Raw genomic sequence first — 17,386 nt, forward strand, 5'->3', positions numbered from 1 at the left:
ATGGATGGCCTGGTACAAATTTTTACACATGAAAGGATGCAAAACAAGTTCATCTGCTAAACATTTAGAAGGTAGTTTGAAGAATATATTGCAATAAGTTCTTAATTAGCTGTGTGCAGTTACGTGTATTCAAAATGGTTTTCCAAGTAGACTAACTTCATATTTCAATCAAAATATTTTTGGTGATTTTCTCACAAATGATTCATCAGAAGAGCCGGAATTGCCTATCTAGCTTAGCCTCGGGACGATAGTATATTTATTCGATCAGGGAAAGCAAGACGAACTTTTATTCGTTAGTCAGTAAGGCCTATAGAAGCAATAAGTGGAGATTGAAAGGATGTAGGGGCTGCACCTCGTCAAAGGAGGATGGACTAATCTTTTTTGGAGACTCCTCCAGCTTAGTCTAAAAGTGAAGAAATCCCTCCACATTCTCCTGTAAACCTTGGAAGCTACGAAGGCTGTTTGGAGAGGTCCAAGAGCCAAGTTAGTGAAAACAAAATGGAGGCATGGTCCTTCCAGCTGACATGCCCGACTTGCAAGAAACTTTCGGCAAGAGCATCATACATGCTTAGTAATGTGGGGATCTTCTTCAAATGAGCCAGGATGTTTTACTATGTCACACTATAGTCCAGTGCTGGTTAGTAGGCTTTGAGGGCATGGCTTCTTCGTTAAACTATATTTCGGTTCCCTTCTTTTTTGCAGATAGTGGTTTTGGTTCAGGCAAGACTTTTCCCTTCCTCAGTTTTCTCTGATTTACCTCAAGGATTTCATCTTCTTGTGGAAAATTCAGCTCTTTCTCACATGAGGAATCACCTCCCAAGTGACCAATCTTTTCCATCTTCATCAAGATTAAAAAAGTTGAGAAAGGACTAAACTAGTTGAGAAATGGATGGTGCAAGAAATATCCTATCTTTCTACCAAACAAGATCTATTGAACTTATAATTCATTAGATACGTTTTATAAATGTTAACTAAGTATCATAAGTAAATTGATCCCGATTGTTCAATCATTTGATAATAAGAGTCATTCTTTAATAAATGATCACTATGAGTCAGACTTAATAAAATTTGATCATTCCTTTTTCTGTTGTTAAGGTGGAGATCTGAACTAAGAATTCTCTTTCTACATTATCAATCAAATCACTATTCGCAACCCAGGATTCTATTTTATCTTCAATTCAATCACCATTCAGATTTTTTTTCTTTTTTCTTTGGCTTTGCATCGAAGTATTATTCAGGAAGAATAGGTTGTTCCAGCTCGATACCATCAAAAATTCCTTACTATTTATTGCATGGGAACAAATTCATCTATTATTTAGTTCTTGAAAGGTTTTCTTGAAGATTCGTCACCCTGTGTATAACACTCGGCCCAGCTAATAAGAAACTAGGCTTGGTCCACTTAATTGGTCCATATATAAGAGTTGGAATAGGAGACAACAAATAAATAAATAAAGGGCCAAGCTCTATTTGACTTGGAGTAGGATACAGACTCCTCCTCCATTCCAATTTTCGATGGAGGCTAGATTTTCTAGCCTCCACCAGCCATTTAAAGACTTCCATACCCCTTCGCCTCACCGCTAATAGATTTTGCCAATCACCACTATTAGACCACCACCGGTTTCTTTCTTCTTCTTCTCTTGACTTTCATCGACCTTGGCTCATAGTGTTCACACTACACAAAAAAAGAAAATTTCCGACTCTTATTTGCCGACACTTATTCCAAGCGTCGGCAAAAATTTTTTCCCGTCAACATTTGCCGACGCTTTTTAATATGTAATTGACGACGCTTTTAACGACGCTTTTTAGCGTCGTTAAAAGCGTTGTCGGAAGCCAAAAAACCACCTCATTTTAGTCCCACATCGGCGATTAGCGAAAGCGTCGGGATGGTTTCTACCGACGCTTAAAAGCGTCGCTAATAGCCAAAAAAAGCGTCATTAATGTCCAAGTTTCTTGTAGTGTCATCAGAGATTGTAGTTAAGCACTCGCCAGAGTTTTAAATTCTAAGTGAAATTTTTGAAATTAATTAAACACGTAGTTTGGTTTCGTTTGCAAGATAAGTAATGTAAATCTTTTTCTTAGATTTATCGATAAATTATAAAATTATTATATTAATAAATTTGAATCATCCTATTCATGATGCATTAATTTGATTTTGAAATATTATGACGATGTATGGTCAAAAATATTGAACTCATTCGATTTATTTCGATCCTACATGATTTCTTGTATTTTTATCGAACTAAGATATGAAACTATATGATTATTTTGAACTATTAGCCCAACTATGTTAAGAATTCTGCCAATTGAGGCTAATACATTAGCACTTAATTTGTCCTGAAGAATTTATGCTACAAGAAGATACATGGTATATTACAATCAGTTATGCAGTCTTGAAGAACTTTGCTACAAGATGATGCACGACATATTGCAAGAAGATATGCGGTAACATGACCCTGCCATAGGAAAAATATTGTCAAAGCTTATGGTTGATAAGATGAACTTGATGTTTGGAAAGAATTTGAATGTACGAATGTAATTTGAATTTTGAGAAAGATTAAATTTGACATGCATAATATTTTGATAATGCTATATATCTAGCTTTGGTTTTAAATTGATAAATTCCAAATATTTTTTCTTATAAATAATTATTTAATTTATTGCTTGATTAATTTGGTTGAAGTGTTCATTGTTTATTGGTCTGTTAAGCTCCTTATTCCATATCTTGTTATTTTTACAAATTTTGAGAACTAAGATGGCACGGGATTATCATTGAAATAGTGACTAGAGGCTGAATTTGACATTCTCAATTTAAATTAAGATTTGGTTGTGTTGACCCTAAAGAGTTGATTTTGATGATGCAAAGCAGTTAAGTCAAAAGTTGACTAATATTTTACTTTGAGTTTAATTGGTTAATTTCAGAAAGCATGAAAAAAGTCTTCAGCCACTTTCAACTGAAGATCAAGAAGAACTACTTCAAAAAGGTCATTAAATAATTTTTGGAAGCTCACATACCAGCACAAAAAAACTTCATCTTGAGCTATCTTAAGAGTCGACCCTTAGCTTACAATGAGTCAACTCCGGCACACTATCATTGATTGATACGCCTTTACGAGCTGACTCCAATAGATCACGAGTCAACCCTAAAACAATCTCAGAGTACAGACAGAAAGCCAAAAAATTCATCACATTGACGAGTCGACCATCATACTCAAGCCGACTCTAGCTTAGTCAGAGTGGACCCTAGAATGGCCACCGAGAAAAGATAAAGAGCTGAGAAAATCTCGCATTGGAGAGTTGATAAATGGAATTCACGAGCCGACTCTAGCCAAACTAGAGTCGACTCTAAAAATAGTTGAGTCAACCCCAAAACGGCCACAGTAGAAAGACAGAGAGTAGTAAAACTTAGTTTGTTGAAGAGTCGACCCTTGAAAGCAATGAGTCGACCTCTAAACCGAGAGAGCTGACTCCACAAGTACCACAGAAGAAAGACGGAGTGCAGTAGAAACAGAAACAAGCTTGAGATGCCGCCTGAAGATCACAAGTTGACTCTTAGAAATCTCGAGTTGGCCCAAGAAAATAGCGAGTCAATCACTCTGTGCCTGACAACGATAACGACTAGTTTTTCTGTGAATCAGAATGACTGTTTTTATTTGACAATGGCTTTAACTGTCTAACGGCTAAAAAAGTATTCTAACCTTATCTAAAGAGTATAAATGCATGGAAACAATAAAGAAAAAAGAAAGCTCAAGCACTATAAAGAAAAATCCACTAGAGCCAAAGTAAGTAATGCAAATAATCACCGTTAGACCACCACAGGTTCTTTCCTCCTCCTCTGACTTCCAACGATCTTGGCTCACTGTGCTCATTGAAAATTTTAGTTGAGCAATCGCCAGAGTATTAGATTCTAAGAGAGATTTTTAAAATTAATTGGACCTATAGTTTGATTTTGTTCACAAAGTAAGTATGCAACCCTTTTTTCTAGATTTACCAATAAATTATAAAAATATTATATTAATAACTTTGAATCATACTATTCATAATGCATGAATTTGATTAATAGTATTTTATTATTGAATATGCTTTATTTTGGAATATCATGATGATGTATGGCCAGAAATATTGAACTAATTTGATTCGATCCCGCATGATTTTTTATATTTTTGTCGAATTGACATATGAAACTGCATGATTATTTTGAACTCTTAGTCTTACTATGCTAAGCATCTTGCCAATCGGGGCTAATATGTTGGCACTTAATTAGTTCCAAAGGTTTTATGCTATAAGAAGATACACGTTATATCGCAAGCAGATACACGGTCCTGAAGAACTTTGCTGCAAGATAATCAAGATAATGCATAACACACTGTAAGAAGATGCGTAGTATTACGACCCTATCACAAAAAAATTATGATAATTGCTCATGGTTGACGAGGTAAACTTGATATTTAAAATAATTTGGATTTATGAATGAAATTTGAATTTGACATATGCAATATTTAGATAATGCTACATATCTGAATTTAGTTTCGAATTGATGAGTTCCATATGCTTATTTTCTGTAAATAATTATTTAAATTATTATCTGATTAATTTGATTAAAATATTTATTTTTTACTGGGCCATCTAACTCAATATTCCAATAGTGAGTTCTCTTTGTTTTTTTTTTTATTATTTAGATAGAGGAGGGCAGTGCTACCCAGTGGTCCTACCCTCATGATGAATGTGGCATCTGTTTCCATTTCTGATACAACGACTAGGAGGGTCTATTTGTTGATTCCTTGGCACCTTCAGTTTAGTATCACCCTGGATGCTTCTTGACCTGATTGCTAAAGAGTTATTTGTTGCCTTTGCCTTGATGGGCTAATATGTGGAGAAGGCCTCTGTCCATGTGTACAACTAACACATGGCTTCGACATTCCATTGTTGGAAGAATCCATATAATCCCTTTTTTTTTGTGTCTACTGCAAGGACATTTTGGAAAGAATGTGCAATCTGATCATCCAATCAGGCTAGTTGTCCTCTCTGTTTGATAGTGTTGGAATGGATAAATGTATATATTGTTTATTTATGGGTTTAGCATGGGTCAAGCATCAAGGATATGCAAATTGAGTAGGTCAAGTAACCGGGTTTGATGAGATTATACAAATGTATAACTAGGTTTTCATCGAACCATATCCGCCGATACTGATGTTGCATATTAATGTCGGCCTCGGTTTACCTTCCATCAAGATTGTCATTATTAGGCGCATTATCTAGCTATTCTTTAGTTTCATACTTTCATTAGAGGGAGGAAATATTGAAATGCCTTGATAATATGCATGTCTAACGAGTTAATGATATAGTTTTGTGACTTCAGAATAAAGCTAACATGGTCCCGACTCCATGTTTACGTAGGCCAGGCCCTAGTTTTGGGTATAGAAAATGTGAAATTTACATAGGCCTGGCCCGAAGCCCGACTAAAAGTGAATAGTGTTTAGACCCGAGGCCCAGCCCATGATCAACTCTACTTCAAAATGGGCTGAAATTGCCTTGAAGCTCCTCGGCAAGAAATTATAAGGAGTGCCCAAGCAGTTTAGTGTGCTAAATTCCAGTTACATGCATCAGTCGCAAAGGTATCTGTGATTAAGAACTCTTGTATGGCCATCCCTAAGAGTTGAACATTCTAAGGAGAGCACCCTACTTTGATTGTCCCATCTACATACAGGTATCCGCCAAATCACATGGAAGCCAAGAGGTTAGAGTATTTGATTATGCAAGTTAGCTGACCTTGTTGCAAATTGACATTTCAGATTTTAAGTTTGAGAAACTAAATTGACATGTTATTGAGTACAATTTTATAGGAGTTAGAAGCATCCATGTGACTATGTAATTAAGGCTAACAAATAAATGAATTAGAAGGACCCATGCTATTGGCCTTTCTAAGAAAGTTGAGTTTATTTGGTTAATTGGGTTGTTTTGGGTGTTTATATCTAAGGTTGTTTGATTTGGATCAAATTGTTTCCTTTCACTACAGAAATAAACTAAAAGCGATGACAAACTTTTCTTTATTCTACTTTCTTTCTATCTAATTTGTATTAACTTCCAGGACATGCTTCAATTGTGAGTGAGTGTGTAGAGAAAGAGAGAGAGGGAAGTGGTCCACCACCTTAAGAATTTCCATGGAAGGACCAGCAGACAAACAAAAGCTATTCCCCAACCACTCTAAGGGACGAATCGTGAGCTTTAATTCAAATAATAGAAGAGCATGCAAGAAGATCATTTCTTTTGAAAGGAAGTGGAAAGAGAATGGAAGTTAGGGAACACAATAATGATGCAATTTTCTAATTTGAAAACTTGAACACCAAACCGCCAATAGCATCTATCCATCATGAAGATTCGGTGTTACCATCAGGTGGCCATCATTAACTTGATCCATTATAGTGGAACAAAGCAGAACAAAGGGTGGAGATTTGTTGTTGCACTTGAACTTTTTTTTCTCATGTTCAGGTTAGGACACACATTGGCCCCTGTACTTGCACAAAGCGTAAGTGTTCAGCCACTATATACAAATTTTCATCAAAACATAAACTGCATGCTTATTGTTAGAATAATATTTTTTTTATTAGCATGATTCTATGTCAACCTATATTAGTTTCCTTTATTAGCATAATCTTGTTAGAGTATTTTGGGGATCATATGACAACCTGTATCACCTATATTATTGTCTATGTATGAAGTCTGTACACGAGAAATAAATTCATCTCTCTCTCTCTCTCTCTCTTTCTCTCTCTCTTCTCTTATTTTTCTTTTCTTCCTCAAATATTTCTAACACCTATCATGATCAAGTTATTAAAATCAGTAAAAAGGTATGCAAGGGGTGCCCCAATGGAGTGTCAGCTCTGATTTGTTGCTAGCTTTAGCTTGTCCCACTCCCAAAAAGTTTGCTCCATGGGTCCCAAACTGTAACAACCACCACTTCCATCACCTTTCAGTAAAAGTAGATGAATATATATGCATAAGATGTTGGTGACTTTTTAAAAAACTTCAGACACCCTTCAAGTATCATGGCAACCTTAACTTTAATGAAAATGAAATAGACAACATGAACAAGTTTAATCAAATTCTTGCTCTCGAGAAGGGTTTTCACTTGATAACTTGTGATTCAAATAGCATCGGGCAAATCGTTTGATGAGCTAAAATGTCGCAGGAAGGCCGAGCAATCTCAAAGCTTATGTGTGGGGCTGCCATTCATGTGAACATTGCCCATGGCCAAACTGAGGGTCCCTATCCTTGAATTTGATTCAAAACTTGTGTCCATAACCTTCCAATCATGATCACACCCTATCAGATTCTCCAAAGGGCATGTTAGTTGCTTTAGACAAAAGAAGGAACGATATAATGAACAAATTACTAAATCACTATCTGGTTATTAGTATATCTTCTCTACTCTGCGATGTACATTCTTCATTTTTGGTGGAAATTTTGCATGTCATTTTATCAGTCACTACTTCAATTTTACTTCAATCTCTTTTCTTCTCTTCTATTTGAGAAATTACTTCAGTCTTTATTCCTTATTCTTTTTAAATTTGTAGTGTTCACACGCATGTATCTTATTTCAGAATAAAAATAAGTATATGATGCAATATGGACTAATGATACCTCTAGTGGAAGCACATAAGGGAGTAGCGGTCTCTCACTAGGAGAAAAGTTTGGTTGTTGCTCGACTAGTGCAGCTAGGCGCAATTAAGTACTCGCGGATTTATGTGCCATTAGGTATGTGTCCGCCATGGACCTAGGGTTCATTTCATCCTAGGATGAAATGATTAGATGGATTCATTTTATCCCAAATAGGATTGAAATCGGATCGAATACAGATCGGATACTAGTATCCATATCCATATCCATATCTATATCCATATCCATATCTATATTTATTTTATCTGACGAATACAAATATGGATATAGATATTAATCAGATTTAAAAATTTATATCCATATTAATTTATATCCATATTTATTTTAAACGCATACAGATACCAATCAGATACCAAAAGTATGGACATACATAGGGATATAAGTTGGATAATTAAATTTTATGACCACAGAATCAAAGATCTTACTAAATAAAAGGTACATCAAATAGATAGCATGTTAATATAGTTATATATTTTTCTTAAAAATTAATGCAAAAAAAAGGAGAAATAACCCTAGGGTAAATCATCTGAAAATGATGTAAGAGTTCTAGCTAATAATAGATTTTTTTTGTTGTGAAACGTATAAAATAAAAAACACAAGAATAAAAGTTTGATCAAGTTGCATATAATCATAGAACTAGGTAATACGAATATTGATTAATATGCTTAATAAGTGCTCACATAACCATACTTTTTGTGTAGCAGCAAAAACAGAAAATTCATTTTAATATGTGGGAGCTTATTTTTAGTTAGAAAAACATGATGATTTCTAGCTTAGATACATGTGTTTTTTCAGCAACCGCACATCACCGTCTTAATAATGCAAAATCGATTAGATGCTTGTTTGTGAGTCCCATCGCAAACAATTCTCATCTTTAAAAAGTTTAACTTTCTTATTTTCCAGTTCGAATTCTTTACGGTATGACTTTTGCATCATAGACTTATATACCATCGTGGATAGTTGTCATATCATTCATCTCGAAGATGGGCGGTTCTCATTTATCTCTTTCAGTATGATACATGGTGCATTGCGGAGATAAAAAGAGTCATCCATCTCTAAAATAGATGATGTGATGGTTATCCACGATGAGACCATATCCTAGGATGTAAAAGTTGCATCCTTTGTTTCCTTTATATATAATGTATTTATTATCATTACTCCCTCCTCTTGTACCATGTGCTTGTAGTTAGTATTACAAACAGGTCAAAAGACTAGTTAGATGCTACAAAATTCATGGACCCCAAGATCCAAAGTACACCCAAGTAAACTAATGAAGGGAATTTGTCTCTTAGCGGCATTTTTTATCACCTTGTTCTGGTATCTTTTATAAACTTGAGGTGAAGTAGCTTCTCATCTCCTTCCGGGAGGCCAACACCTCTGTCACAAAAACATTAATTTGGAAGCCAGCACTTGCTTGCCCTATCCTTATAGGTCTAGATCCTGTGTCATGTCTCCCACGAATAAAGTTTGCACGTGTGGACTATTACTATTGGATTCCTGGGAAACCGTGATTGACCATGACCTACGCTTATTCTAGAATTACTAGATCTGTTTTCTTTTACTCTAGAATTTAGGGATCGGGACCTCCATAAAAATAGGGGAAGTCGGCTGAACATCTCGGCCATTGGCAGAAATTTTGTCCGCATCCGATCTCCAATTCTTATTTACCCTGAATGACGATGTTGGGTGAATTGTGCCCTCCTTATATTCAAAAGAGGTCCCTTTTCTACACTTCACATGATTCCAGTTTTCTATTTGTTTGATGTAGCATGTAATTTTATAAGCAATATTGCTTCAACCTTAGATACTGATAGCTCGAAATAAGCTATTAAGAGTGCAGGCAACTTTGCATTAATATCTTTTTTCTAGTGTAATCATGACCACTATGGTTACTGATGCGTTGCTACTTCTAATCATTTCTTGTATCGATTATCTTCTTCTTGAAGGTCTTGGAATACTACGAGCAATGACAATTAATCAGTGGGCTCTTACTAAAAGGAAAAGGTGGTGGTCTTGGGTGCCCGGATTTATAATGGGGTCCCATTGGCTGTGCATCTAGTAGTACTCCTACTCTAAGCATACAATGATGGAGGGATCTTCCCAAATTAATTTGGATGTGATATTTTGGTGCAAAAAGAAAGCTTTGCCCTCGTTTGAATTTTACTCAAAGCTTACTACTTAGCCCGAATAGGAGAAATGATGGAACCGCGTGTTGGGTTCAACTTTCAGTACATTCAAGTCAAAAGTGCCCATTTGCTGAAAAAGGCCTATAAAAATGTTGTCCCTTAAAGCTACAACCTTGCCAATCCTCTGCACGTGCAGCTATTTGTGTATGAGAATGGTTCGGTTGGCAAGATTAGCAATAGTTACTACTAGATCATTTTGAAATATGTTACAATAAAGTTGTAGGCCGCCGGCTAGCATGTGTAGATATACATATGTGTGTTAATTTGCAGCGAATTATAAGTGCCTCGATTTCATCGCATTTTCATACTTTTAGGACTTGAGACTGAATAATAGGGTAAGAGTCCATAGTGTAACACTTAATTAGACAACATGATAACAGCTTAACTTGACATGTCCTAATTAATCTCTCATTGACTGTTACTACATCCAAGGCTAGTTTAACTTCTTTCCTCCTTCCAAGAAAGCCACCACCTTGATTCCAAATATTAATAAAATCCATCAAGCTAAGCTGCTACCTCTTATCTCCTTATAGGTACAGATTCTCTCACGTACCGGATCAATTATAGTACCATTGTGGCACGTGTGGACCACGGCTGCTGTTTGGATCCGGCCTTCAAGGAAAGTGGGAAGCTTAGGGCTCAAATCTCAAACCCACAGCCGTTGGGTTTGAATTGACAGCGTTGCATGACGACCGTCACCTCACGTCCCCCCTGCCCCCTGCGCACAGCTCATGCAACGCTGGGGATGCAAGCCACCACACCGTCCCCTGGACCACTCACCGCCACACACTCTCACTAGTTCGTGGGCCCCACTATACCTGGACCCACGTTGTTATGAGCGGGTGCGGTTTGGGTGCAGCGCAAAAGGGAAGGGATGGTTACGTTACGGAGACGTGATGGGACGCATCTCCGGCAATCGCGTCGGAAAGGAAGGGCGGCAGCGAGAGGAACGGGGTGGTGGGGCCCACGCGTCCGAGTATCTAGAAGTTGGAAATTTTGCTGATCCGAGGCTCAGAGAGAGAGAGAGAGAGAGAGAGAGATGGTGGTTGTACGGATCCCGGCAGGACTTTGACACCAGCTTTTTTTTTATATATATATAGTTTACAGTGCGGATGACCGTGCCAGCCCTACAGCTATGAAACGGTTTTAGAAAAAAAAGTTATGATCGCTGCTAGATTCCTTGTGATATCACCTACGCGTTAGTCTGATGTCTGTCGTCTATTATATAATATTATATCGTAGTCTTGATCTCCTGGTTTGGTAGGGGATGGTAGGATGACAATCGGATTGGATTGGACATAAATGGATCGGATTGGATGCAGGTTCGATCAAAAAATTATAAATCTGAATCCGACCTGTTTATTAAACAGGTCAGAAAATTACAATTTGAATCTGACTTGTTTATTAAACGGATAATGCGATCCGACCCGTTTAACCTGTTTAATAGAAAAAAAATTCTCTCATCTCGTTCCCCAGTCGGCCAGTCCCCACTGAACCCATTCTCCACCTGTTTAATCTGCTGGCCCTACTCTCTTCCTCCCATTCTACTGCAAATCCATACTCTCCATGGAAGAAGACGACGATCTCTGGCTCGACAATGACGATTTTTGGCTCAACAACGACGACTCCAGCAGAGGATGGATCCGATGATCTAAACTAAAGGAGGAGAATAGAAACCTCACGGAGGTGGAGAAAGCGTATTTTGAGGAGTTGTAGAACTTGTACATTCTCATCACCGCCGCCGTCGACGCCAGAACCCTAACCTTAAGCTGCTAGGGCGAGCTCGGAGTCTTGAGGGCCGAAGAAGGAGAACGGAGAGAGGGGAGGGCTCGAAACCCTAACCCTAGCCCCCGCCACCACCCTCGTGCTCTCGGATTTCTCCCCGGAGGTCATCAAACTCCCGGTACTCTTCGTCTTCGGCGTCCTCCCCGCCGCTCGATTTCAGGTCGGCGGCATCCAAGGGCGTCGCGGGGGTCGTCGAGGCCAAGGATGGTGAGGGGACGGGTCTTGGAGGGGGCTTCCAGGGGTCCTTGATCGCTGACTGGGGAGGAGGAGGAGGGTGCCATCTGCCATGAGCTTCGGGTAGAGAGTAGAGACTAGAGAGAAAGGGGGAAATGGGGAAACAAAAGAGGATGGGAGTTGCGGACTATGTGGTGATCGCGAGGAAAAAAAATACTGTTCACATCAAATTATAAACGGGTTAAACGGGTTAATCGGGTCAAGCAACTAAAACCTGTATCCAACCCAACTAATAAACAGATTGAACGGGTCAACCTGTTTACGACCCAAATCTATTTAGGTCAAACTCAAACCTGTTTATGGTGGGTCGAATACGGTTTGGGTTGGCGGGTCGGGTCATATTTTGCCACCCCTAGTTCTAAGCAATTGGAGGCACTGTGTAATATAAAAAAAAACTTACAAGTGAGATTATAAACATTGTAATTGCATGTAGTTGAGATTTACTTGTTTGGATTAACATGATTATAATTGTTGCAATTCATTTTTGGTTTTTGGGGATTGGAAGGTTACAAAATAGAAATTGCAAGTGGATAATACCTATTTAATGGAACTAATAAGAAGGAAATAATAGCTCATGTTTCAAAATTGCGAATACGTATTGTTGCCGTTGGAAATTGAATCACCCAAAGTGTCGCATTGGCTGAGCCGCTGGAGGGTTCAACAGAAGCGGCGATATGCTCGAGTGGCGATAGCTAGGGAGTTGTTGTAGAGTTCGACGATTGACTAGTCTGACTACAGAAATCAATAAAAAGTTGTGATGTGCTTTTGAGATGGCAAGGTGGTGGTCTATATGCTCGAGTAGCGATGGCTAAGGAGTCGTTGGAAGGTTTGACGATTAAATATTTAGACTATAGAAGTCCGCAAAAAGTTGTGATGTGCCCTTGAAATGGCAAAGTAGTGGTCGATATGCTCGAGCGGCGATGAATCCAAATGTGATGTGCGGGTGTTTTACTCACGTATCACGCTCCATGCATCTCGTCCATATGGTTAAGGAGACCACTGGCAATCATGACCGAGGTATCACCAGTTGAGGAAAGATTCTAAAATTTGAACAACTCTACGTATGCCTATGGGATAGCCGCATGGTGGATTTTGATTGGTTGGTCGAGAGTTTCGTGATAAGCTTTGATTGATCAATATGCCATATTGGCTGTGGTTAATTCTAAAATGTATTACATACTAATGGGTGCGCCCACAAATATATTGGAATTGGCACGCGGTGGATATTGACCCGTACTGACCATGAAGAGGGTAGCATAGGCTTTGAGAGCAGTAGGTGAAGTGAAGGCCCGCTTTGGGCAAAAGGTGGGCTCTGGAAGTCCCACGAGCGCAAAGGATTGCCGTTTTGGATGAAGGTGTTTGGTTGGGAGATTTTGTCGAACAACTTGCCGGTGGGTTCTAGATAGGTGGTGACATAAGCAATGTTAACCAAGTTGCATTCAGTGTGAACAGCACTTCTTGATGAGCATTCAAACCTGCTGCTGGCGACTGGAAGACGGAGGGAATGGGCAAGGGGGTGAAGGTCGAGGAATGGGAGGGGCTAAAAATAGACCTGCAGACAACCCAAAATAAGCAGGCTTTTTTCAGCTCTCTCTCCATGTTTTTCGATTGATAAAAACAACATTTATAACCACTGAGGTGGTAGCCCAGTGGAAGCATGGCCTTACTTCCAACCAAGTGGTTCCGAGTTCGAAACGCATGGGCGTCGATTAAATTGTGAAGACCGGATGCTCCCTGCTCGGATACGGGGTCTGGAAGAGCGTATCGCTCTGCTGGTAGCCTCAGTAGTGCCAGATGTGACGTACTCATACGTGGTATTCGTGTCGGAGCCCAGAGGGGTAATCGAATCGGGCCCACGGATGGGGAAGGTATGAGTAAAACTGGCTGTTGTGCCCAACACGTGGTCATTTCTACCCACATCGAATATTCTCCTGACGGGGTGGGGGCCCAGTGGGGGCTGCTACGCGGGGGTGGGCTTGTCCCTTCCTCCCCCCTTCCCCTTTTGTTTAGCAAAAAAAAAAAAAAATATTTATAAAAATATTAAAAAGTTTGAATATACATATTCCCGTTCACAAGAATATGACTTAATATATAAGGGGTTGATAGCGGTTCTACTAGACAGGTGAAACTAGAGGATCAAATTACTATACCTTTCTTTTATGTCAATTATATTTAGGACTAATTTAGTTCGGAAGAAAAATTTCTCCTCACTAAAATATTTTTTTTGAAAAACTGATGACTAAGTATATAATGCTTGGAAAAATATTGTTTGCACCACGTGGCACGTTTAAGAGTAGCTTATATATTGAGTATCTACTTTTCTGAAAAAATTGTATAAAATATCTGAAAAAAAACCTTATCTATTGTATCTAAAAGCTTATGGATACTTTTGAGAAAAAAACCCAATCTCCCTTTCCCATATAGATTTTTTTTTCATAAAATGTAAAAATCTTATTTCCATGAGAATGCTACTTTTCTGCTTCCTTCTCTTCTCATAAACCAAATAAGTTCTTAGAATGATCTAGAACTCTACAGTTATTAGTTAATATAGGGAATTGCAAAGATTACATGTTTCTTTCATAAAAAATAATAATACTCTAAAGGAATGGTGCACTCATTATTTATTATAACGATTTTCCATCTAAACAGAAACTTTGCTTTATCTTGTTTACTCCTATTTCTCTTGTACGATAATTAAAATAAGATATAGTATTTTGAAAGGGCTTGGAGGACCTAAAATCCATTATTACTAATTGTTAGAGGGAACAATAATGCTATAATATCATCAATTAATTAATAATACTTCTCTTCATTATAAGATTGTGACTGCTTATGATTACTTTTCATGTGGGTGATCGAGAGTTTTTTAGATAGCTACGTGGACAGCCCTGAAAAGGGCATTCAATGACCCACTAAAAAGGAGATGTTAGTGATTAATAATTATGAGTTGGCCATCTTACACATAATTACGTTTATGTGCTCCCAACATGCCCTACTCATATTACAAGCAAACTGTTGAGGCACATCTAATTTGATGAATATATTAGTGGAATTAGGAAGAAATTATGAAAAAAATAATCTCAAAAGTAAAGATTGCTATTACGACTTGTGTAACTTCTCCCCATCATAAGTTAAATGAAATTTAAGCACACTTGAACTGGTTCCCATACAAAATCTTGAGGGAAGCCAGAAAAAAGAGGAAATAATACATATTCAACAATCCATCATCATTCCAGTGAACTAAATGTACACAATCTATCATATCCCAATTCACACTGCAATTAAATCTCAGTTCTCATCCTTCTACCATTTGACTATTTCCTTTTCATTTTAGAGCATAGTCATAGGCCTCAATCATTCCAAAATCAAAATTAGTGGGATGGGGATGTCGATGTTCTCGCAGATGTCGTGGTGGTAGTAGTAATTGTGGATGTTGTTGCCGATGATGTTCTCGGTGTCATCACTTGCTTTAATATAACTATAGAAAGTGGGCTCTTCTTCCTCCTCTCGTGCTCCTTGATTAATTCACTTGCAAATGATTCTAGCTTCTCACCATTAGCTTGCTCCGACATCTTCTTCCCTCGAAACAAAACCGACTCCATATTCTTCTGCGCCAACATTTCCTCTGCTGCTCCTAACAATTTCCTCACATCCATGGTGCTGGTAGTCTTGGAAGTGTGATGTTTTCCGGAATTGAAACCATGAGCCTGGAGAATCATATAAATTTATCACCAATGATGAATTTTTTTAAATATTTTCTCAGGAAACATCCATGCCGCATTGTGATAATTGGAATGAAGGAAATTTTGTCCGCACAGTACCTGGATGCGGACATAGTTGCATGCCCTGTTATGACCGAACGCCATTGCCACAGCTTGATCCACCTGATACCGTACCAGATAAATTTTTTTCAGTAAACCACTTTTTTTTTAAAAAAAAAGTAAAGGGGCATTATCGTTATTTAGCTGATTGGTTAAAGTTATGTCTAATCACATCCGTCCACGGATGGAATCATTGAGACGTCACAAGTGGACGGTTGGGATCATTTTGTCCGTACCGACAAATCGACAATTTTGTCAGATTTCAGTCTTCGAGATATTACTACGTGTAAAAATGTTAAAAGTGAAAGAAAAATGAAAAACAGCTGGCGGGAATTAAAGCGGTCGTCGGTCCGTACCATGTCGGCCACCGCCTCCCCGGCGATCCTCACCAGCTCCGGCGCCCCGCCAATACCGCCGGCGGCCAGGACCTCCCCGCTCCCCAGCGACACCACCAGCAGGTCCTCCACCCCGGCGGCGAAGGGGAACTCCTGCTTGTTGTTCAGCACGTGCGTGATCGCCGCCGCCGTGGGGTTCCCCATTGCCACCCCGCCGCCGACGGCCACGATCCTCGTCCGCCCGTCCACAGACTTCATCTCCACCGGCGCCGTCCCTGCCGCCGTGGGGTCGGCGCACGTGGCCGCGCACACATCTCGCATCCGGAAGTCGTAGCCGTCGGTCTCCGCCGCGTCCGCCCTCGAGAACAGGAAGGGCGCCCCCGTCGCCAGATCGTAGCACGGGATCAGCACCGGCTTCACCGTGTCCCGCAGTGTCGCGTCGGCGAAGACCCGCCGGAATATCGCCCCGGGTTTCCGGAATATTCCGCGGAGGAGCCCCTTCTTGGGGGCGAATGCGGCGCGGTTCTTGGCGAGGAACTGGAGTGCCTCGGCGGCGGAGAAGAGTGGGCGGCCGTCAGGGCCGCGGGTGAAGAGCATGGCGGCGAGGACGCCGCCGGCTCCGGATCCCGCGGCAACGTCGAAGAAATCCGCGATCCGGGCGGAGGTGTCGCCGGAGCGCTTGCGGAGGGAGGCCTCGAGGCGGGCGAGGGCGGTACCGGCGACAAGGCCGTCGGAGGCACGGCCAACGCCGTCAATAGAGAGGATCCGGACCCGGCCCCTCGGGGTCTTCACCGGCGTCTTCGGCGGCGAGGTAGAGAGGAAGAGCTTGGCGTCGTCGTAGCCAAACAGGAACTTGCTCTCCAAAATGGAGAAGATCTCGTAGCTCAGCTTGTCCACGTCGAAGCTCGGCTCCATCAAAGCCGGCGTTGTTGCCATTTCTAATGCTACAAAACCTAGTCTTCGAGCCGGATTTCTCAAGAGAAGCAATAGAGAGATGAGAGCAAGATGGGAATGGGGGAAAGCTCGTCTAGGGGCTTAAATAGGGAGGAGAAGCCGCGCAAGTTAGCTACGAGACGTAGTGCACGATAGCAGCAGCTCGTGACCCGTTGGCGATTAATCGGCGGATGGGCTCGCCGCCCCGCCCAATGGGAAGAAGCCAACGGCGGCCACCTTTTATCTCCTGGCTTATTGACGAAAATGCCCTAACGAGTACGGACGCATTTATTGATCAAACATGGACCGTCTGATGTATAGTAGACGGTGGTTATTGGGTCGGCCAGCGCGAGATGGGGGAAAAGAATGATCGGGGGAAGGTGGTACGAAGAGTCCTTTTGTCGGGATGTGGTTCGGG

At 40.1% G+C, this 17,386-nt stretch overlaps 1 protein-coding gene across 1 annotated transcript; it reads right to left on the reverse strand.

Moving 5' to 3' along the window:
- Positions 1-14,978: 14,978 nt before the first annotated feature.
- LOC103717915 (patatin-like protein 3) lies at positions 14,979-17,052 on the reverse strand. The gene is made up of 3 exons (XM_008806484.4): positions 16,057-17,052; positions 15,701-15,763; positions 14,979-15,586 (listed from the first exon to the last, which is right to left on the reverse strand). Exons 1-3 carry the CDS (start codon positions 16,969-16,971, stop codon positions 15,251-15,253), a joined length of 1,314 nt encoding a protein of 437 aa, XP_008804706.3. The 5' UTR covers positions 16,972-17,052; the 3' UTR covers positions 14,979-15,250.
- Positions 17,053-17,386: the final 334 nt, after the last annotated feature.

Source organism: Phoenix dactylifera, chromosome 1, assembly GCF_051530095.1.
Source record: "Phoenix dactylifera cultivar Ajwa chromosome 1, Ajwa_hap1_PhDact_Kaust_v1.1, whole genome shotgun sequence".
NCBI classification, from domain to species: domain Eukaryota; kingdom Viridiplantae; phylum Streptophyta; class Magnoliopsida; order Arecales; family Arecaceae; genus Phoenix; species Phoenix dactylifera.